Source organism: Ursus maritimus, unplaced genomic scaffold, assembly GCF_017311325.1.
Source record: "Ursus maritimus isolate PB19 unplaced genomic scaffold, ASM1731132v1 scaffold_24, whole genome shotgun sequence".
In the NCBI taxonomy this organism is placed as follows: Eukaryota; Metazoa; Chordata; class Mammalia; order Carnivora; family Ursidae; genus Ursus; species Ursus maritimus.
In genome coordinates, this window is record NW_024424897.1 from 853,200 (window position 1) to 876,207 (window position 23,008).

Consider the following 23,008-nt stretch of genomic DNA (forward strand, 5'->3'; position numbering starts at 1 on the left):
GTTTTGTGAAACAATTAGTACTCATATTTACCAAATATTTTTCTATTTCTATTATTCTTTCTTCATATTAGTTGGAATTCTGTAAGAAAGAAACTTCTGCCCCCCCCCCCCGTTTTTTAAAGTAGGCTCCACACCCAGCATGGGGCTTGAACTCAGCACCCGGAGATCAAGAGTCACATGCTCTACCGATTGAGCCACCTGGGTGCCCCCAAAACCTTCCTTTCTCCCCATTTTTCTACTTATTTATTCATGTTGGTATAGATGTTTTTATTTTGTGTTTATTCCATCGGTTATAATCCATTGCTGTAATGTATTTTGTTGCTAATTCTCCAGATTTGGGCGTTAGGAGCCCCTTCAAGTTGGCTTCTGTGTCCTTTCAGCATGTCCCCCGACATTTCTCAGCACCACCAGGTGCTCGGGCTCATCTTGTGCTTTCGTTGACCTAGCCTGAATCAGTCACTTCTCTAAGGAGCTCAGGTTCCTCTTCGCCTCGAAGGAGGTGTTTGGAAACCGTCATGAGGTTGTGGGTGTGCTTACTGCTCCTGCAGGGTCCTTGCTTTGTGGCTTTCTCAGTGGGCAGAGCTAGGAAACCAGACCCATCTGTATCCGTAGCTGTGCGTATAGATCTGTGTATATATTAAAAGCCGTGAGTTTATACTGATACTTCCAATCAGTTACCCCAAGGTTCGTTCTACACTCCCTTTCCTCTTTAAGTCTGGTTCCTATTGTCAGTATATTTACTTACATGCTCAATCCTAGACTACACGTGGAGAAATTTCAGAATTGCCAATCCGTTATTTCTGTGAAAAACCTATTAGCTAGAATGTAATATTTGCATACAGTTGTTTTGTTTTTATCCTTAGAATATATAGTCAAAATATTTTTTTACAAAGTTATTTTAGTGCATTTTTATGGGTTTTTTCCACTTAACGTTAATCATTTGTAATAAAGTTAGGTTTACTTGTTTCTATTCACCTTTCATTATGAGTCCTTATTGATTTTAAGTTTTGATATGTGAACCATGTTATTCTGAAACTCAGCAGCTCGTGGGGCACCTGGCTGGCTCAGTTGGAAAAGTATGGCTCTTGATCCCAGGGTCATGAGTTCGAACCCCACGGTGGGTGTAGAGATTACTTAAATAAGTAAATAAACAACAACAACAACAAAAATCAACAGCTTTTAACTATAAGATGATTCAACTTCCCTTCCACTTTATTTCCCATTTACTCACTTAACTTGTATGTGTTTGGTTTTTGTTATTTTTTGGCAAAGGAATTTGGCAGGTGTAAATTCTAATGAAGAAGCACTGCATACCCCCCAGCAAGTGCCAGCGGTGGAATTAAGGTCCATTTGTGACTCATCTCTCTCCTTTCAGATTTTGCAGATGGTTGTGGGGACTATTTGGCAGTCAGTGAAGGATGGGTCGTAGGCCCATGATTTTCATCCCCTAGACATGCTGAGAGTCCACGTATGGAGTTCAGCTCAGACAGCCCCTGTTGGGATTCCAGAGGGTGCCAGCATTGAGTCCCGTCTTGAGTGTAGAACAGATGAGCCACCTCTGGACTCGCCTTCAAGTCCCACAAAATGTTTTGCAAATTAAACTCACTAAATACGTTTATAGAGCAACAATATAACATTCCTTAATGAAGTCGGTTTGGGTTCTTCTGCATTCAGAATGGTGGGGCTTATCTTGTTAGTGGCTGAGTGCAAAGCCAAATGCATCCGGAGCTGCAGTCCTTCAGAGGAAGGAGGTAAAAAGAAACCCCTGCTTTGGATGTCTCTTTGCTCAGCCAGTGTGCCCAAACAGCTTGTTCGTAAGCGTCTGGTGGCCAACTTTTACCCTTTACAAATGTCCCCTTGTGTAAATTGTAGCTTCTGTAGCTGCTTATGTTGTACTGAGGTCATGCAGTGCTTTTCCAGTTAAGTACTTATCAAAGGTTTGTTGTAAAACAAATTGCTACAAATTTTGGTCGGCCGTACAGAGTGTGATTAATTCTAATGTCACATCTGCGGGTCGGGTAACCTGCAGGCTCATCTCTGACGTGTTTTACTCTGATGATTTGGTCGCCTCGGTGAGTGGTGAGAGTCATCCATGGGGCAGAAGCATCCTGTCCTACTCCTTCCCTGTTCATCCAGCATCTAGACACTGCAGCAGGGATGGGGACAGGCCCGGGATGAGGCAAGCCCCCTGCAGAGCCCCCTGTGCTTGGAAAGCTCTTTACCTCCCATGTGGTTCTTTGTGGTTCACTGGGACTCACCTTTGTCTCGAACTCTTTCCTCTTAACCATGGAGCCGGCATGGACCCACCTGCAGCTCTGGCAGTCTTTGGCTCCATCCTCATTTGTGAGGACTTGCCTGAGTCACTAACTGGAAGTGCTGACTTCTGAGCCTCTCTTTCCCTGTGCTCTGTGCGAGGAGCGCCAAGCCCCAGGTGCTGCCCACCACCCCCCCCACCTCCAACAAGGCTGCCCCCACTGCACAGCCCTGGCGAGGCTCCAGTGAGCGGGTCCCAAGCTGCCCTGCGCTCCTGGCAGCCCTGTCTTAACACCAGGGGCGCACTCATGCGCATTGCTGACTGAGGTCATCTTCTAGGTGGGGCCTCTGCTGCCTGCATCCGTTTGGGGCCTGCAGGGTTTCCATGTGTGGGAGACTGTGGCTTTCATGGGGAGTTCTTTCCATCTTCCTAACACCCGGGGGTTTCCAGGTGCTTTTCAGACCTGACAGGCTTGAAATAAGGGTTAGAAAGCTCAGTGTTTGACCAATGAGAAAGTCAGAGTGATGGTGTGGCCTAGCGTGGCCCTGCTCCACCCCCTGCCGACCCCCCGGCTCTCCTAGAGCCCTGTGAACGCCAGGAGCAAAGCCATGGTGACTGTGCATCTCTCCCCCCATGGGGGATTTCTGTAGTTTCTCCAGAAGTTTCACGTGGTCCCTCCTGAAAACTGGGTGCTTGCTGGGGTCACCCGCTGGCTGACAGGTTGGGTCCAGACTCTGAATCTGTGACATTTAAAGCCGATTAATGTCAGCCTCAGGGCTTTTGGGATCATCCTTTGGTGAGATTACAGCAACACAGGCTGTTCTCTGGTGAGGGAAGGGGTGTGCGCCTTTGCATGGCAGGTTACCTGTGGGTGCTGAGTGCAGTAGGATCTGGGGTACATGGTCCAAGCTGCTCGCTCTCTAGGGAGTGAGCTGTCCTAGGACTCTCTGAATACTCTGCCAGACAGGTTGAACTTTACCTTGAAAATGGCCAGAGCCGTTTGCGGATACCGTCCAGGCATGGTATCACATGGTCTGCTGTCTCTTACAGGAGTAACCTCTGTGGGTAGCTGTGTGACCGGTGCATTTAAGAGGCACAGCTGGTGGCACGGTACCCAGCACAGGACAGGGGCTAGTGAGCAGATCCCGGAGGAGGGGAGGCCCGTTCACCTGGCCGACCTTGGTGCGTTCTCTGTGAAGCACCGCGCTGATGACTCGTCGGCACTTCGGGAGGCGGTCTGAGTCACCAGAGATCACAGTAGCGGGGGCGTCGTGGGGTGGTGTGTGTTTGCTTAAATCCTGATTCTCCCCTGTGAGTGGGTGCAGGCATGTGGGTGGCCTGTGTGTGCATCGGTTTTTGTTGACCAGACTGTGCCTGACCCCGGAGCTCCTAGGCCGCATACCAGCGGCCGGCTCATAGAGCTGCCCTGCTGGCTGGGGGTGGGGGTGGGGGTGTGCGTTGGGTGTTTTCTGCAGCCAGTAGATACACGGTTCGTGTGGTGAGCACCAAACTGTGCAGGTCGCCAGTTCCACCCCAGCGCGTTCGGTGGGCTTTGTGGCCAGCCTGGCCTGCTGTAACTCTGGGTTCCCAGTGGTCCAGGGAGCCCTGCAGCCAGCGCAGGGACCGTGGTCCAAGCAGGACCTCTTAGCCTCCCGAAGGCCAAGCAGAGCCTCTTCCTGCTCTACCCTGGTGGGCGGAGGCTTCCCTGCCCTCTGTCCAGAGCAGCCCATGGCCCCCGGCACTCTGTGGATGTGGAGAGTGACCCCCTCTGCCATTTTCTTTTGTGCTTCCGTCTTGCCCCAGGATGACAGTCCATGGGTGCAGAGACCTTCCCTGTCTGTCTGCAGCAGGTAAAACCGTCCCTGGCACCTCGTGGATGTTACGTAAGTACTCGTTCAGTGACTAGAGGAGCGACTTCGAAGAAGCTCGCGGTGTCTGTCGGACTTTCCTGTTAGCACCATCACTTTTTCCTGGTGACGGTGACGTGGCCCTTGAGGTGTAACGGCAGGGGTTTGCTCCTGCGCGAGGCAAACACTGGTCATCACCTTCTGTGTGCTGGGGACTGGGGCTCAGAAGAGAGTCTGAGGTGACCTCTGCACGTCCCAGCTGTCTACTTGGGGGAAATATTTGGCCACTGACTGAATTTGAAGCCAGTAACTTCCTTTTTTATTGAATTAAAAACTTGTAAAAGTAAACGTCTCCAGTTTTTCTGTGATTCATTTATACGTCCACCAACACATCTGAAGATGAAGTTACTGAGAATCTGGAGGGGTGAAGGCTGGTGACTGGAGTGTGGGGTCTCCGGTATTTCGGATCGAGAGCAGCCGTGGCCAGGCTGGGCCAGGCACCTCAGCAAGCGGGGTGCTGTGCCCCGTGCTGGAGCCGCCTGGGCGTCTGACAGCACCTGGCGCACGGCAGCGGATGGTGGCCTACAGGGCGCGCCCCCGCCCTGAGAGAACGTGAGGATGGCTGCAAGTGTGGTGGAACGGGAAGCCCTAGGGAGTCAGGCTTTTTTTTTTTCCTTTTTTCTAAGATCCGTTTGGCAGCCCTCAGAGGGAGTGCACACAGGAAGGGCCAGTTCAGGGGCTCTCGCAGCAAGACTGCTTGCAGGTCAGGGATGATGACGGCTGAGGTGCGTGGGGGTGAGAGACAGCTGGAAATCAAGGCTAACCCCACGTGTTTAGCTTGAGCAGCTAGATAGAGGGGTGCCTTTGAAGGAGCCAGGGAAACTAGGGGGCAGAAGCGTGGGGTGCTGGGCTCAGGCGGTCTGTCACTCAGAATGGCAAGCAGGTGCCCGGATGGGTGTGTCGCAGCTAAGCAGGGGTTGACGTGCTGGGCGAGGCCGAGAGGCGAGCAGGAGTAGGGCTGGAGCCCCGGTGCCGGGCCCAGGCACGTTGGCTCTGCCTGCAGTCCACGGTGGAGGGGCACTGCCCTTCTCCAGACCCCTGCAGGGAGGAGACCTGGGGCTGCCCCTGGACAGGACTGCCCGTGGGAAGGGCGCAGTGATCAGGGCGCTGGAGCTCTGCTGCCCCTAGTGATTAGACCCCCGCTTCCCAGGCCTCCCTCTGCGCTCACACTCAGCTCTGCTCCGCCTCCAACGCCACGGGTGCCGGGATTTTCCTCCACCAGGCATTCTCTACGATTGAACCGGATTCCGATTAACTGCCTGGGGTCAGCACAGGCCCCACAGTGAAGGGCTCAGCCCCACAAGACTGACTCCACCCAGATGCCAGTTCCAAGTCCAGGTTGTCACCTGTGCTCCTGACGACCTGCTATACATCAGAAGATCCCATGACCCCCTCCTTGGGTTCTGTTTGCTAGAGCAACTCACAGAACTGAGAGAAACATTTTACTTTCTAGCGGACCCGTTTATCATAAAAAGATGTAACTCAAGAACAGGCAGGTGGAAGAGATGCCCAGGGCGAGGGGCAGGGGAAGGAGTGCAGAGCGCCCGTGCTGTCTTGGCGCACCTCCAGTGTGTTCACCGACGGAAGCTGTCTGCGCCCCTTGGCTAAGCATTGCTGGGGACGCTTCGTCACAGAAGCATGACTGAGTAAGCCATTGGCCATTGGTGATTGAGTCAGCCTCCCAGTGGAAGCTGGTGGGTGCAGTTGAAAGAGAAACCCTGTAATCCCAAGGTTGGTTCCTCTGGCAGCCAGCTCCATCCCATGGTTACCTGGGGCTTTTCAGAGTCACCTCGTAAACACATGTGTGGTTGACAGGTTTGATATGAAAAACAGAAGATACCCTCTCACCTGGAGTCATTTCAGAACCTGGCAACAAAAAACTAAACCTAACAAAAGCTGGCCCTGTAGCTCCTATCACTCAGGAAGTTGTGAGGGTTTTAGGAGCCTTGTGCCGGGAACTGTGAATGAAGGCCACGGTGTATTTCTTATTACACTGCACGTGGCAGGGTCCTGCGGTCTCCGCAGCCCGCTGGAGGCCCTCCCGCTGCTTTAGCCTCTCCCTCTGGATCTTGGCAGGGGCATTCCGTCTGCACTCTGCTGCTCGTCTCTAGCGCCAAGTCGCCCCAAGACTGGCCAGGCTGGAAGTGAGCCCTGAGGGCTCGGCGCTGCAAGGAGCAGCCGTAAGAAATGACAGTAGTTGCCACACGGTGTTGATAAAAGTGTCCCCTGCACGGAGACAGAGGGCTCAGCAAAGCAGGCCTGTGGGCCAGACCCAGCCTGCATTTTCCATGCTCTGTGGCTGCTTTTGCACAGAGTTGAACAGTTGTGACGGACTCTGTGGCCCACAAAGCCCCGAATAATTACCAACTGCCCTTTACAGCAAGAGTGGGCCAAGCCCTGTGCTGCGTGATTCATTGCTCTTATGGGAAGACCTGCATAAGGGATTCATTCTGATCAAAGTGCCAATGCCAAGAAAATACTGGCTTCACCTGAGAAATCGCCATACTTTTTCCTTACGAAGGTGGTGGGTGCTGCGCTCCATCCTGGTCTTGGTGCTTTGTCCTCCAGCAAGCCTCGGGTTGGGTGCGTTGTCTGATGCGCAACCACTGCATGGCTTCCATTGCCCGATCCTGACATTTATCACACCATGTTTTCCTCTTCTGCTGTCTGTGTTCTAAGATTATTTATGTATTTATTTATTTGGCGAGCACAGGCAGGGGGGAGAGGCAGAGGGAGAGGTCAGGAGTAGACTCCCCACCGAGCAGGGAGTCCGACATGGGGCTTGATCCTAGGGCCCTGGGATTGTGACCCGAGCCAACGGCAGATGCTTAACTGACCGAGCCCCCCAGGCGCCCTTGCTGTCCGTGTTCTAAGCACTGCTGTGCTGAGCTCAGAGCTGACGTGTTTCCACCGTTCCCTGGGGCAGCTTGGCACACAGCACCGAGCTTCTGCGAAATGCTCACTATTGTTTCTGCGGTCCTGACAGCGTTTTGGGATTCTCCAAACACCAGCTCAGACCATTTTGACAATTTCTCTTTTACTTTTTTCCCCTTTCCTTTCCTTTTTTTTTTTTTAACTTGTAGCGATAATTACTACCAAACTCCACTCATTGGGCCAGAGACCTGTGTAGTGTTGGCGGAGGACTCACCCCTCACGGAGCATACTGCCTGCACCTGTGAGTTCATTGTTTTGTTTTGTGTTTTCATTTTATTACCAAAATGTTATAGTAACGGATTCGATTATGTGGATAATTTTTTGTTGGGGGTTTTTGTTATTAGTAACTTTAGGAGTGAAACAATACTTCACGTCCCTAAAAAATAGTATTGCTGATTCAGAGAGGGGTCACTTACGTAGGAATTCTAGAGTTAACATAAAGAATACCCGAAACAGTAGCCCTTAGATTCTCTTGTTCCTGTTTCCGAGTTTCTGTCTGTTTGCTGTGTGCTGACGAGTAGACTGGTGTGGGTGCTGTGGGGTCTCCTTAGGAGCAGCTGCGTCGTACCTCTGTGACCCCTTTTCCGAGCGTCCCCGGCAGCCTCTGAAACCCTGCCCGCTGTCTGTCTCCCCCAGTCCCAGAAGCCTCACCATAAACCACTGTTGAACCAGTGAGTCAAGATGATGCGGGATGCTGGGAATTTTCCTTCTTCTTTTTCTTTTTCTTTTTTTTTAAGATTTATTTATTTGGGAGAGAGAAAGAACTCAATCACATGTGAGCAGGGGGAGGGACAGAGGGAGAGGGGAAGCCGACTCCTGGCTGAGTATGGAGCTTGATCCCACGACCCTGAGATCATGACCTGAGCTGAAATCAAGAGTCGGTCACTGTACTGACTGAGCCACCCAGGTGCCCCTGAAGTGGGTCTTTTTTAAGAAGAAAAAATCCCAGGGCGCCAGGGTGGCTCAGTCGGTTGAGCAACCGACTCTTGGTTTCAGCTCAGGTCATGATCTCAGGGTCGTGGGATCAAGCCCTGCATTGGGCAAAAAACCAAAAAAAAAAAAAACAAACCCAAAAAACCCACTTTACATGAATCAGACATTTCAGGTTCTTTGGGATGATAGTGATACTCACATGTCACTGCCAGATGCCCGACTCAGATGCCCCCGGCCTTCTGGGAAGGTGCTCTCAGAGAAGGGCCGTGTTTGCCCTGGGGCATCGGCCCCCAGGAGGACCATGGCCCTTGGGCCCAGCCTGCCTACCTTCTGGGCTTGCTGTGTGGCCTCAGGCCTGTTGGCGTAGATCAGGGCCTGGAGCACCACATGGTTTTATGTGTCCGAATCCACCTCTTCTCTGCCAGGTGACGGGACGTCGACAGTCCACACAGTCTCTAGTACGCCTGGCAGCCCTCGCTAGCCGTCCCCCCACGCATACCCGTGCGGCCCACCCTTGGCAGCACACAGGACCAAGAGCTGTTTAGATACTTGTTAGCAGTTTGACAAAGTAGTTTTATGCTGTTGAATCTAATAATTAAAAAATTGGTCTTGTGTATTATATATCTTTGTTTTTAAATTCTGTTTTCCTTTAGTACTTCATTTTTATTGTGTTTTAGAAAAGTATCAGTCTGTGATGGATTGGAAATAAAAGAGCCAAGGAACTTGTTCCTGAGTCCTGACTCTGCGGGAGCCCAAACCTGCCGCAGGGGCACAGTGTGGGGCAGGAGGGCCTTGGCTCTCAGAGGCTGGTGGGCTCCAGGGCTTGCTCTGGCTCTTGTCGGTGAGCACACGGTGTTTCCTATCTTTCCTTCCTCTGCTGCAGGGTGAGGCTAGGCTAGACAGAGCCCTCAAGGTCTGGGCCCTGGGGAGCCTCCTGTGGCTCTTCAGAATGTGTGACCAGACAGCTGCCTACTGGCCCAGAGTGTGCTTCCGCTAGGTGACAGCGATGCCACAGTTGGGGATCTGGGGCGGGTATTTCAGAAGGACAGCTAGAGCCCCTAACCCTGGGCCCGCTGCCCACCTTCTCCCTGCTCCAGCTGCCCCAATGCTGCCGCTGCCCTCAGACCAGGCCCTGAGCCAGCTGCTGGCTCGCAAGGAGGAGGAGTGGAGAGAGCTGCAGGCCCAGCGCTGCCAGCTGCAGGAGGCCGCGCTGCAGGACGCGCACAGCCAGCTGTACGAGGCGCAGGGGGCGCTGCGGCGCCTGCAGGAGGACTTCGTCTACAACCTGCAGGTGCTGGAGGAGCGGGACCACGAGCTGGAGCGCTACGATGCTGCCTTCGCCCAGGCCCGGGGGCTGGAGGAGGCCCGGCAGGCGGAGGTGAGCGAGCTCCGGGTGGAGGCGGCCCGGCTGCGACAGGCACTCACCCTGGAGGCCCGGCGGCGGGAGGACCTGCAGCAGCAGCACCAGCTGAAGCTGCAGGAGCACCGGCTGGAGCTGGAGCGCATCCACAGGTGAGGTACCCCTTGGGCAGCGCGGTGGAGGCCACGGGACACTGGTTTCAACGTTCAGAGTTTTCTCTGTGAATTACAAATCTTTATCATTTCCCTAAAAGATGTTAAAGCCCGTGATGGTTTTATTTTTTTAAAGATTTTATTTCTTCATTTGACAGAGAGAGACAGCCAGCGAGAGAGGGAACACAAGCAGGGGGAGTGGGAGAGGAGGAAGCAGGCTCATAGCAGAGGAGCCTGATGTGGGGCTCGATCCCATAACGCCAGGATCACGCCCTGAGCCGAAGGCAGACGCTTAACAACTGAGCCACCCAGGCGCCCCTCTGTGATGGTTTTAATGATGCAAAACAGCTCTCAGTTCCCAAGCTCAGTGAGCCCGCTTGAGGCAGGTGGACTAAGAAGAACTGGAGGCTGGGGTCAGAGGGTCCTGTTGGTGGGTCCCCGGAAAGCCGCTCTCGTATCACACACACCATCCTCAGTGAGAGGAGAGAGAAGCAGGCTTCATTTTAAAATCTTCTGCTGGCCTTCCCCTGATTGCAGGATGTAGGTTTGTGACGTCACGTTAGCTGTCGGGGTGCATCTCTGGTGCGTGTGTGCGCGTGTGTGCGCGTGTGAGCACACAGACGTCAGAGCGGCAGGCAGCGTCCAGCAGGTTCTGTTTTCACTTAACACGGGATCCCGAATAGTGTTTCACGTTGTCACACGTGCACTTCACGGTACTCGTAGAAAATCACAGCAGTGACGATGTTTTAGACAGTCATTTTCTCCTGAAGACGGTGAGGTGGAAAGGAGAAGCTGCCTGAGGAGTCTGTTGTGTTCTCTCCGGGAGCGCTCGCTTTCGTGCCCACGTAGACACGTCCCGTACACATGGCCCACAGCCTGCTTGTGGCGCTTTCCCATCCTCCCGGGCGGCTTTTCTTCACCTCACGCACCGAGTTCTGCCACATCCTGTGAAATGGCTGCCCGGCCACGTTTTGTGTTTGCCGGGCCTGTTGGCGCTGTGCACCTCTGACTTCCCGTGGCAGGCTGGGCGTGGCAAAGGCGACCTGCCTCGGTGGGCGCTCACGAGCCTCTGAGCCACTGCCAGCATCTCCTGTAACGACGCTGCGGTGTAGCTCCCAGGGTCCCAAGCGTCGCTGTCCTCGCAGAAGTGCAGAAGCCCAAGGTGTTCTCGGCCCCTGTGCAGATGCTCCCAGTCCCAATGCCGTGTGCCGGGGAGCCTGGCATTCCTGCAAGCAGTGCGGCTCGCAGCGTTCACATCCCAGGCCACCTCCCCAGGGGCCAGGTCAGCATCGCCTGGAGCAGGGACGGGGCTCCGGGACCTTCCGCCGCAGGACGGATGTTGGCATTCTGGCTGTTGCCCGACTCTGCTGTTAAAAGTCGTGCTGTGACGCTCTTGGAGGAGCAGAAGCAGTGCCCTTAACCCTGGGCACGTGGGCCAGCTTGCCTCCGGGGGGTGCTGATTTTCTTTCTCACGGCGGTGTTTGAGAGAGTTTAAAGCATCCTTAAACTGCTCTACATCTTTCTTGTAAAGTGTCTCCTCACATCATCTGCCCCCCTCCTTTTATTTTTGGCAAATCTGAGATCTTTTCGGCTGTTATTTCTTCGAGTACACGTCAGCCCTTCTCTTTTTCCTCCCATGCGGGGGCTCAGTGGCACGAGCCTTCAGCTTCTGTGACTGTCCCATGGCTCCCCGAAGCTCTGCTCCTGTTTTTCAGGCTGTTTCGTTCTGTTGTTTGCTGGGGTAATTTCTGTTGTCCTGGTTTCAAGTTCATGGAGTCTTTGCTCTGTCGTGCTGTCTTGTCTGTTCTGCTGCCGAGCCCACCCTAGAGTCTTCTGTCTTGTTGTCGTACCTCCTAGTTCTGTGTTTCTGTTTGATTCTTTGTAAGTGTTTCTTTGCTGGGAGCTTCTAATTTTTTATTTAAGGGTGCACTAAATTGCTTGTTGAAGCATTTTAAGTAATGGCTGCTTTAAAAACCCTCGTTAGAAAACCTCAATGTCTGTGTCATCTTGGTGTTAGTGTGTGTGCTGACTGCCTTTTCCCGTTCAGGTGGGGACCTTCCTGCTCTCGGTGTGACCTGTGACTGGCTTGTGTCCTGAGCGCTTGGGGAATTACCTTGTGAGACTCTGGACCCCATTTCAGGCTCCCTCTGCAGGCAGTCACTGTGTGGTGCAGCACGCAGGTCCCACTGAAGCCACCCCTCGAGAGCTTTTCTCAATACTGCCGTGTTTACACAGCGACAAGAACAGCGAGATGGACCAGCAGCGGGAACAGTACGAACACCTGAAGTGGACGCTGGAGAGAAAGCTCGAGGAGCTCGATGGCGAGCTTGCTCTGCAGAGGCAGGTAGGGCGCTCCAGCGCGTAACCCCCTCAGGCGCCTGCCCTGCCCACCACGTTGAAACCAAGTTGTTGAGAAGACGGCCTTTTTGCTAACTGTGTGGTATCCATGGGATCAAAGTTGAGGTACTGGAGCGGATTCCCATTCTAGGGTGGCCTGGAGGGGTACGGTGGGCATCCGAACCTCTGTCTCTAGTAGCTCCCTCAGTGTTCTCTCTCCTCGCAAATAGACAAATGTTTTCTCCCTTACTTATTTCAGAAAAAAGTATTAAAAAGTCAAAATTTGAGTTACTTACTGTAGAAAAGAGCTGGGAACTCAAATTCCAGGTCTCCTTGGGGCTGGTTTCCTGTCTCTTGTTTCTGAACATCTTGTGTCCATTCTTGACTTGTCAGAAGTAGAATTGATTCAATGGCAATAATGATTTTTCTCTTGAAAAATGAAATATAAGGTGATGGGAACAGAGATGGTCTGTTGGACTCTTGCTGTACCTGCAAGCTGTGGACTGTGGGGTTAAGGAAGCTTTCTGCTGTGTGTGTTAGCAACACAGAATTGGAATCCACTGAAGTAGAAAGAGAATGAGTAATTGATTTCTTCATTCATTTAACTAATATTTTTTGAACGTGAACCATGTGTTAGGTGTCCTCCCAGGTCCTGGAGTTAGGGTATGAGTACCTGGACCTGCCTACTCTGGGAGCGAGCTGGCCCTCCATGGGTCACAGTGGACACTGAACAGCACGGTCTGTACTGGAACACCCCAAGGCTGTCACCCGCACAACGCAGTAAGGCAGGGTGGTCAGGAAGGGGAGTCGTGAGCAGAAGCCTGCAGGTGTTAAGGGGCATGGAGGGAGTGGTGGGTACCCGCATGCTTAGAGCTCCCGGGGCAGGCGTTCAAGGTTCAGGGGGTCTGAGGGGTAGGCAGCCACGTAGGGCTCACAGGCAGCAGCCCTGGGAACAACACCAGTGCTCTCAGGCTGCATGGGAGGTGGCTCCTGGCCTTCCAGGAGGATGTGTTGGGTAAGAGGGGACTTTTCACACTGGAGTTCAGGGTGGGGAGGTCACAGAGTACGGAACTGGAAGCCTGGGGCATCGTCAAAGGGCAGGCGTAGACAGAGGAGCCCTGGGCAGAGCGTTCAATGGGAGGATGGGAGGTGAGGGCCCGTCAGGGGCCCGGCAGGAAAGTGGGTTCCCTGGAGCAAGAGAGGAGGGTGGTGGAGGTGGACGTGAGCTGTGAATCGGGGTGAAGCGCTCCTTGTTCCTGGGCTGGACTTTTCCCTCAGGTCAGCACTTCCCTGCTGGCCCTGCTCCGTCTGCGTGACGGCCCAGCCCCCACAGCCTGCAGAACTTGGAGCAGAAACCAAATGCTTCGTGGTCTTGTAATATGTTAGGAGGAAAGAATCTCAATGATTCTCATGTTCTGGGGGCCCCTGGGGTAAGCGTCTCCCTCCAGCTCGGGTCATCATCCCAGGGTGCTGGGATGGAGCCCCACGTCAGGCTCCTTGCTCCCGGGCGGAGTCTGCTTCTCCCTCTGCTGCTCCCCCTGCTTGTGCGCTCACTCTCTCCCTCTCTTTAGTTAATTAATTAAATTTTTAAAAAAGATTATCATATTCAGGTTCCAGTAAGGGGAATTCACGTGACTCCTTATACTTTTACTTTTCAAAGGGCAAAAAAAGTAAAATGTATGCTTTCAATTGTACTTATGTGAGTGTCTCTGAGACCCCCACTTGACCTTCAGAGATTTAGGGATCCCATGTGGATGTATCACCAGGCAGGTGTGCGGCTCCCGCCTGCCTCCCTGGAGAGGGCGGACCAGGGACGTGGCAGATGTGGCCTCACCCTCGCCAGCACAGTCGGGCTGGGATTGGCCTCCCTCAGACTCTGGAGCCCCATGACTTCATCAGCCACTTGGATCTTGCTTGCTGTACTGTGTTGTCCGCACGCTGCCCTCGCCGGCTCCTTTGTGGGGACGGGCTTCACCTGCCTCGTGTCACCTCTGCTCTGCTCTAGGTGCCAGGGCTGGGTCGGGTCACCTTGAGATTTTAGGATGGGGGAGACAAAGTCAGACACTAGCTCCAGGATTCTGCATCTCAGTTCCACTGTGCACCCCTCCCCCCGTGTAATTTTTGGGTGTCAGTTCTTCACGTGTGAGCCACGTCTGAGGAACAAGCATGTCCACACCTCAGTCCACGTGGCAGATCGACCATGGAGGTCTGTCTCTTCTCTGAGACCACGGGGAACAGGACACGAAGGGACTGACAGCAGTGAGGACTACAGCAGTGAAGGGGTTGGAAGGGCCTCAGCTAGAGAAGCAGCAGCTCGTGGGCGGGGGGCTCAGGGGCTTGCGTGCAGTGGGGGCTGACCTGGTGTCAGCTGGGGGGCTGCGTACGGGGCAGCGTCCCTGACATGTGTACCCGGATGCCCAGCAGGCAGGAGCTCCTTCCCGGGCGGAAGCTCCTCACAGTTTCCTTTAACAAGTTGAATTACACACCCGAGAGGAAGGAAAGCAGCGGGTGTGGGCCGTGGGGCTGATGTGAGGGACCCCGATTTACATGCAGTCTGTGCACCACCGCGACTTCTGACACACGCACGCACCCACGTAACGGCCAGGACAGAAGCTTGTGTCACGTGAAGTCCCGGCGTGCTCCTTTGCAGTCAGTGAGTGAGCGCCACGCCAGCCCTAGCAGCCACCTGTCTGCTTCCCTCCATGACGGGCGACGTCCGCTGTTGCCAGAGTCCCGTGCTACGTGCTCTTTCCTGTCTGGCTTTTCACGCAGCATGCTGTGGTCAGCGCGCTGTTCCTTCTCTTGCCCCGTGTGGCTGTACCAGTCAGCTCCCCGCTCACCTGCGGCTGGATGTTTCAGACATTGGGTCGTTTCTAGTTGGAGGTCGTTTGGAATAAAGTTGCTGTGAACGTTCTTGGCAGGCCTCCATTCATTCGGGTAAATAACTTAGGAGCAGAGTTTCTGGGTTGTGTGCTAGGGGCATGTTTAACGTGGTAAGAAACCGCCAAACTGTTTTCCAGACAGTTGTGCCATCTTAGCTCCCACCAGCGCCAGCCTTCGATCAGCATTCTCACTGCTCTGTGTCCTTGTCAGCACGGAGTGTCGTCCATCTTTCCCACTTAGCCACTTTACAGGGCGGGTCATGGTGTCTGTCTCACTGTGGTTTTAATTAGCTTGTTCCCGATGGTCAGTGTGTAAGCATCTTTTCACGTGCTCGTTGGCCATTAAGACATGTTTTTTTGTGAAGTGTCAGTTCACCTTTCTTGCCCTTCTTACAAGGTGGGTTATCCGTCCTCACGTGTTGATATGTAAGAGTTCCTTACGTACCCCAGAAGCAAGCCCTCGGGTACGTGTGTTACCACAGTCTTCCGTCCTGGCCCCGGCCTTTTCCTTTCCTCAGCACTATCGCATGACTAGCAGGTGATTTAATTTTGGTGACGTTCCAGGGAACTTTTCTTTGCCCCGTTCCCGAATAGGAACGTACAGCTGAGACAGGGTTGTGAGACCTTTGAGAATTGCCAGCAGCATGGGAAAGTAGCCCTGAGAGAACGATGACTCCTGGGTCAGTGATCCTGAAGCCCACCACTGTGTGCCCACGTCCGGGGTGAGGCGGCGGCTGTGCCTTCACAGGCCTCTGCTTGTCCATGCCGGTCTAGCCGTCCGCAGGCGAGGTGGTGATCCTGTGACCCCCACCCTCTGCACAGTTGAGAGCTTGAGCCTGTCTGGACGGGGTGGGGACAGGCCCAGCCTCACCTCATGTTGCGTCTTAGTGTTCAGGCTCCTGGGGTGCATTGTGGGCCGTCCTGTGATTAGTGCCACCAGAGATGTGTTTTGCATCCATAACCCAAGAATAGGATGTTAGGAGGAAGGGCCATTCACAAAACAAGAAAGAATTTTGACAATTAAAAGTATATTTAAAGAAATAAACTCAGAATATAGATAAAAAATAAAATCTGGGGGAAAATTTAAGAGATGTGGAGGATAAAACAGGAAGTTCAATCCAGCAATCACATTCCAGAAACATGCAGTGGAAAACAGGAAGGGGCAGACTATGGAGGACACGGCCCAGTCGCTTCTCAGGGTGGGGACTTCAGAATGAAAGGCCCGCAGAGGCCCAGGCAATAGTGGGAGATGTATCGGAGACATCTGGGAAACTTTTGAAAGGGGAGAATGGACACAGGGCCTCCCCCGCGGCTTAGCTGCAGTCAGCACTGCAGACCGGCTGCGAGGTGTGAGCGCAGGGCCCTCGGGTCCGCACATGCGGGTGGAAGGGGGCTGCCTGCAGATGCTGGGCTCAGCCGGAGTCTCCCAAAGTACTGGAGCATGCTCTGCAGCCTGGCCCGTGGCCAAGGGCTCAACCCTCAGCTGCCTCCATTCCCTTCTGAGTTCAGACCAGTGGGAACCAAGAGATGGGAGCTGGAGAAGGCTGCCGGGACAATGGGGGCCTGAGCTGAGCAGACTGCCTGGCATCCCCTGGATTGGGTAGCCCCAGCCACAGGGCCCTGCTGGCAGCCTCATACTCCCAGAGTTCTACGCAGGAACGAGTGGGCCTGGGCCTGGCCAGAGCTGGGCTTCCAGACCCCCGGTGAGGCCGTTTGGGGCGTGGAGTCCGGCAGAGGCTCTTCCCAGCAGGAGGGACGCACAGAGAGGAAGAGGGACAGGAGTGCCGGGGAACGCGCGGGGAGGTGTGAAGGGCAGCCGGAGAGACAGCTGTGCGGCAGTCCGGGGAGAAGCCAGGCCGGAGTGTGGAGCCTCTGGAGTGGCTGTCCCCTAGGAGAGAGGGTCACGCTGCGCAAGTGGACACTGTGAAGGAACGTGAGGGGACGGGATGACCTAGGAGAGAGAGGTGGCGGGAGGTCGGAGGGTAACCCAAACTCCAGGAGAAACAGTGGGCTGTCGGTTATGAACTGTGGTCACCGTTCCCTGGCGAGTGTGCAGTGAATACTTTTATCGTCATAATAACGTGTCGAGTTTTTAGATTCGGCTTGGGGGTGAAGCTCAGAAGACTGCCTGCTTGCAGAGCCAGGTGTCGCGGAGCCGTGGTCTGCATCCTGGAAGGTGTGGATGGGGCTGCCCCATGGCTGCCGGTCCTGGCAGGGAGCCAGCCGAGAGCCGGGAGACAGGCAGGGAGCAGCCGGAACCAGCTGGAACGCTGCTGGCAGCACTGCTCCCGCATGGGGGCAAAGTGAGCAGCCCCAGGGGCCTCTGTCCCCAGTCCCCAGCAGTTCCTCATCTGTGTGTGCCCAGTGGACAGGCCCGGCGGCTCCGTGGGTGCCCAGCAAAAACTGGTGGCACCACCTGGGCGATCGGTCGAGGCACACTGACGCCACGGGAGCCCTCTGAGGCGGTTTGCGCAGACTGGCCGGACCGTGTCTGCAGGGCTCATGTCGCGCCTCCACCTCCAGGGACCTCTGTGTCCTGGCAGCTTCGGGCCCGCTCGCCCGGTGCTTAGTTGTGGCGGGGGTCTCTGTGGGGGCGCCACGGTCTCCTCCCACCACCAGCCCTTTCTGTTTTAGGAGCTGCTGCTGGAATTCGAGTCTGAAATGCAGAAGAGGGAGCACGGGTTCCGGCTACAGGCGGACAGCATGAGTAACGTGGTCTTGACTCATGAGCTCAAGGTGGGGTATGGCCTTCGGGCTGTGACCATTCCCTCCACAGACGTCAGGGGCTGCTCCTGAGCCGTGAGGCTACCTCTGGGCAGGAAGGTGGGGTTCACACAGAGGCCTCCCTTGCCGTGCAGGGGCCACGGGTGACACGCCTGGGCAGTGCCCGCCACGGTGCCTGCTATGTGGCCCCTTTCATGAGGGACAGAGGAGGGCCGGTGCCACCGCTCTGGTTGCCCCGGTGTTAGGGAAGGGTGCCCCCACCCGGGATAAACTGCCCCCCGACCCTGGTGGAGAGGGCCGGCTGCTGGCCTGTGTCCTCCGTGAGCACCGGGAATGGCCCCGGGGGTGCTGCTCAACCCCCATTTACAGCACAGGAGGCCGGGCCGGGCGCTCAGGGCCTGCGTGCAGCTTGTGCACCCACGGGGTGCAGCATGGGGTGCAGCATGCCCTCAGGGCCTGTGTGAGCGTGGGTTCTCTGATGCACTAGCCCACGTGCTGCCAGGGCACACGCGAGCTGCGTGCACAACTGACCTTTAGTATGGAGACAGGGGCCAGCGTTGAGGAAGCGGGAGGTTGTGCAGGGGAGGAAGAAGCAGGGGAGGACACGTGGCCTGGCCCTGCCACCCCGATAGGTTACACCTGCAGGGGCATCCAGCAGGTGTCAGGAAGAGAAACCCCGCCCTAGCGGTCAGGGAGGGCCCCTCCCACAGGCCTCCAGCCTTCCCACAGTGCCATAGTCCAAGGGGCAGCACTTGGCCAGCCAGAGGCCCCAGGAATCCTGGCAGTCCTATGTGGCCCGCATGCAGGCCAGGCAGCTCCCAGCCCATCCTCACCTCCTGGCAGGGACACCAGTTCTCCTGGAGTGCCAGTCCGCATCCTCTCAGGCCCTGTCTGGCCCCTGTGCATGAGTACCCCTGACCACACTCCTGCAGGAGCCCTGCCCCCTGCCAGCCAGGGCCCAGGCTGCCCTTCAGTGACCTGCAGGAGGCCACATGGGGATTTCTGAGAGTCAGGGGGGAGAGGGCTGGCGGGACATGCGGGGCCATGCCCTGCCCCACCTCCATCTGCCACGCCTGGCCGTACAAACCCGTGGGCACCTCCCCCAGCGGGCAGCGCGGCTTACACGTGCAAAGCCATTACCGTGGCCGGCAGTTCACGGCCGCAGGTTGAGTCCGGTGTCTGAGCAGTATTCACATGGGAGCCAGGACGGACGCGTGGGCCCCGTGGTGGGGTGCAGCGTGCCCTCAGGGGTCGTGGGGCATCGGCGTCAAGGGGCACCTTCCCTGTTGTGCTGCTTCTGGGGTTACGTGTTCTTCTCCCGGCCCGGCTCCAGTTCTAGCCTCATTTTGAATTCTTCATCTCTTGAAGGTGAAGCTGTTGAACAAGGAGCTTGCGGCTGTGAAGGAAGCCACCGTGCAGGCCGCGGAGTCGCTGCGGAGCGCAGAGGCCGCCAATGCGGGGCTGGAGGGAGAGCTGCGGCGCAGCGGCCAGGAGCTCAGGGACCTGGCAGCCGCCAAGGACGCGCGGTGCGGACCGGGCCTGCCTCTCTGGGCGGGGGCTTCCGCCTGTGCCGGCCTGCGCAGGCCGCCGGGCGTGGCAGCGGGCCCTGGTCTGCTCTTGTGGCTAACAGTTCCTCCTCTTCAGGATAAGGGACTTAGAGGGCAAGCTTGACTGTGTGCAGCTCTCCAGGAAGAGGGAAGAGGAGGCGTTCAGGAGGAAGTGAGTGTTCCTGGCTCCCGGCCTGGCCGCTGGGGTTAGGTCCAGGCAGAGGCTCCTGCCAACCGGCGGGCCGTCCAGCCTTTGAATTTGCGACTTTGGGTTTGGGTCTGCTTCCATGCTCTGTTCAGGATTTTCTCGGTGGTAGTTAGGCTTTTTAGTGTCTTAAAATGTTTTTTAAAAGACTTTTTAAGGTTTTATTTTTAAGTTCTGTCTACACCCGATGTGGGGCTTGGAGTCAGAACCCCGAGATCAAGAGTCACGTGCTCCACTGACTGAGCCAGCCAGGCACGCCCGGTGTTTTAAGACTTTTAAACTTAAAAGTTTTATTAACCAGGGGGCGCCTGGCTGGCTCAGTTGGTTAAGCATCTGACTCTTGATTTCAGCTCAGGTGGTGATCTCGGGGTCGTGAGATCGAGCCCCACATCAGGCTGGCGCTGGGCACGGACCCTGCTTAGGACTCCCTCTGCCCCTGCCCAGGCTTGAGCGCACACGCAAGTTCTCTGTCTCCAAAGAAAAAAAGAAAAGTTTTATTGACCAGTTCATTGCTTTTAGACTGCAGCAACAAATGTCACTTTGGGGATACAGTCACCTTTCATTTCTGCATTATTTTGGCAAAATAATCCTGCTCTCCTGGTTGTACGTTCTCTAGATTCTCAAGAGCCCCCCCCTTCTTCCTGCCGAAATACTTGTCTCACTCCTCAGTGTGGGCTGCGTGCCCCACACCGCCAGGGGTCAGGGGATGCCCAGCACGTACACAGCGTGGCACCCCCCGGGCAGGGACCCTGAGAGAGCACAAGGTGGCCCACCCAGGGACGAGGGTGTGGGGGAGCCCGTGCCCTTGGGAGCAGCCCGGGCCCGGGGTTAGGTGGGTCCCAGAGAGCCTGAGGGGGCAGCGTCTACCGTTCCCCCGCCACAGGAGTCACCCTCTTCCTTTTCTGGAGAAGCACCAGGATGGTGGTGGTGAGTATGCTCGGGAACGAGCCGGCGAGGGTGGGGGAGCACGGGCCGTCTGGGGCAGTTCTGTGTTTTCTGGCCGCGACGTTTGTGCGGTCTGCGCACGCTGAGGAGAAAAGCTTCACAGGCTGTCCGTCTACTGCTTTTTCACCTGGAGTCAGGCTGGAGCTGGGGGCTGCCCTCTAGGCCACCGTATAGATGCCGTCGGCCCGCGTACCCTTGGCCAGGCCGGCACGCGGGAGCTGGGGCGGGGGTCGTGCTCCTGCTCCTGCTGGGGGCATGCGGGCCCCATGCGCACGGCAGGATGTGGTCCAGCTTGGCCCCACGCAGGCCTGTGGTGCCGGGATGCGCAGTGGCGGCCGGCCTTCGGTGAAAACTGTGTTCCTCTTCATGTCCACGGCTGGAGCCTTTTTCTTTTTAAAATTATATTTAAGTAATGTTTACATCCCGTGTGGGGCTTGAACTCATGACCCCAAGATCAAGAGCCACACATTCCACAGACAGAGCCAGCCAGCCACCCCCAAAGTGTTTTTATTCATACACTGAAATAGTTGAAAATGAATATAATTTTTAGCATATTATAAATATTGGCATTAAGAAGTAAAACTGTTCAGGGGTGTCTGGCTCCTCGGTCAGTGGAGCACATGACTCTGGGTCTCGGGGTTGTGAGTTCAAGCCCCATGTTGGGTGCAGAGATTACTTTAATATCTCAAGAAAGAGAGAGAGAGAAAGAAAGAAAAAGAAAGGAAAGAAAAAGAAAAAGAAAGAAAGAAAGAAAGAAAGGTAAAGTAAAACTGGTCACTCTCTTTTTTCTTTAGATTTATTTATTTATTTTAGAGAGTGAGAACATGTGTGAGGGGGAGGGGCAGAGAGAGAGGGAGAAAATTTCAAGCACACTCCCCACTGAGCAGGGAGCCCAATGCGGTGCTCTGACCCAGGACCCTGAGACTGTGGCCTGAGCTGAAATCAATCTGATTGTGACGGCTAGTGAAACAAGTAGTTCTTTCTTTCTTTCTTTCTTTCTTTCTTTCTTTCTTTCTTTCTTTCTTTCTTTTTTTTTTTTAAGATTGTATTCATTAATTTGAGGGAGAGAGAGCACAAGCTGGGTGGAGCAGAGGGAGAGGGACAAGTAGGCTCCCCGCTGAGCAGGGAGCCCAATGCGGGGCTCCATCCCAGGACCCTGAGATCATGACCTGAGCTGAAGGCAGACACTTAACGACTGAGCCCCCGAGGCGTCCCATCATGTATTTCTTATGCTTCAGAAATTTGAAATCAATCTCCTTTAACAACAGTACATATACTTGTATAAACTAGAAACAGTGAAATTTGCTGGGGTAACAAGGCTCAAGTGTTCTAAAAGGTTTCTAAGTGAATGTATTCTGATAATTACTTGTACATAATTTACAAAACACTATAATATACTATAAAATTCAATAATTAAGTAAACTGTAAGTCTCCTTAGAAATGCCCCCCAACTGAGGGGAGAGGGTCCCCCCATCAGTTTGTGAGCACCTGCGTGGGGCTGGCCACCTCATCACACTCATGGCCAGAGAGCAGCTGGGTGGGCTCTCTGGCAGCATCCGCCAGGCTTTGGACGGCTTCCGGTTACCTGCCAGGAACCACCTGCCGCCTCGCGCCTGGCATGACTGTGCGTCATGTGCCTGCTGGTAGCTCTGTGGGAGCAGAGAGCTGGTAGTGCCTGGCTCGGTCGGCAGGATCATTCGTGTTCTCTGTTCCAGAAGTTTGGGTAAGACGCTTTTCTAAGACTTATTCTGTGACCGTTATATACACCTGGTGCCCTTTTGCTTAGTGACAGCGTGGGAACCCCTTGTCCTGAGAAGCTGGGAAACTGGAAGGTTGTGACGCGGGGAACACGTTCGCCAGCATGATATGGACACAGCAAGATGCTTTCGATTTTGTCACAAGCTTTACCATTTCTCCCTAAAGCCTGAAGCTTGCATACTTAGTTTCCATTTAGGGAAAGAGCTCAGCAGAACCCGCCCTTGCTGTGAAACCACTGGCTGGTCAGCTTGCTGTGCAAGAACGTCTCACTTGGTTTTCAGTTCGTGTTTGGAGGAGTATCATGAAAACACTGAGAATTACAGAGCACGTGTGTCAGAGGTACCAGAGCGGTCTAGGTTAGGACGGGTTAGTGCGAATACACCTGACACGCTTTCAGACCCGTTATTAGAGCAGGTTATGAGAACACACACACATGCTTCGCCTCCGATCGCGCTGTGTGACAGTGTGGTGTCGCGAGCAGCACAAATGGAGCCAAGGTGGCAGAAGGCAGGCTTCCCACCCCAGAGTCTGGTGTTTGCCTTTCGAAAGTCACTAAGCAACAATCACGCAGTGCAGTTCGGGAGTAACTCCACTCCTCTCACTAGCCGTCGCGATGAGACTTTTCCCGGTCTGATGAGAGGGGCCTGTGCTGCCAGACGCTGGTAGGTACAGCAACTGGCCCGTGTTCATTTTTTTGCTAACAGAAGGTAGAAAATACTGAACAGGTTGCAATATGGATAAGGTGAGGCTTGATTGTAATTAGAATGTAAAGTACTTTCACGTGACTTGGTTGAATAAGGCTTCACCATCCCACTGAAAAATGCTGATGGAAGGGGTGCCTGGGTGGCTCCGTCGGTGAAGCGTCTGTTTTTCGGCTCAGGTCATGACCTTCAGATCCTGGGATCAAGCCCCGCATCGGGCTCCCTGCTCAGCGGGGAGCCTGCTTCTCCCTCTGCCTCTGCTGCTACCCCTGCTCGTGCTCTCTCTTGCTCTCTTTCTCCGTCAAATAAATAAAATCTTAAAAGAAAAATGCTGATGGAATCTAAAAAAAACACAAAACAAAAAAAAAA

At 54.7% G+C, this 23,008-nt stretch overlaps 1 protein-coding gene and 1 long non-coding RNA gene across 17 annotated transcripts in view; one reads left to right on the forward strand and one right to left on the reverse strand.

The window, feature by feature from the left end:
• The window catches only part of CCDC57 (coiled-coil domain containing 57), a 100,332-nt gene that overhangs the window by 1,114 nt on the left and 76,210 nt on the right, over nucleotides 1–23,008 (forward strand). For 6 of the 16 annotated variants that reach the window (XR_005837296.1, XM_040639958.1, XM_040639957.1 and 3 more), the window contains exons 1-6: nucleotides 6,962–7,336; nucleotides 9,126–9,540; nucleotides 11,776–11,884; nucleotides 17,394–17,495; nucleotides 18,852–19,009; nucleotides 19,128–19,202. Coding sequence is in view for 14 of the 16 variants with exons in the window: in XM_040639958.1 (XP_040495892.1) it covers nucleotides 7,117–7,336; nucleotides 9,126–9,540; nucleotides 11,776–11,884; nucleotides 17,394–17,495; nucleotides 18,852–19,009; nucleotides 19,128–19,202 (1,079 nt within the window). In the remaining 2 variants the exon portion in view is untranslated. Of the gene's footprint in view, nucleotides 1–6,961; nucleotides 7,337–8,705; nucleotides 8,870–9,125; nucleotides 9,541–11,775; nucleotides 11,885–17,393; nucleotides 17,496–18,851; nucleotides 19,010–19,127; nucleotides 19,203–23,008 lie in introns of those variants that run through there. The other 10 variants (XM_040639947.1, XM_040639952.1, XM_040639949.1 and 7 more) reach the window with 7 other exon arrangements.
• Nucleotides 15,777–18,855, reverse strand: LOC121104941. The gene is made up of 2 exons (XR_005837297.1): nucleotides 18,624–18,855; nucleotides 15,777–17,415 (listed from the first exon to the last, which is right to left on the reverse strand). It is a non-coding gene; the product is annotated as an uncharacterized LOC121104941 (long non-coding RNA).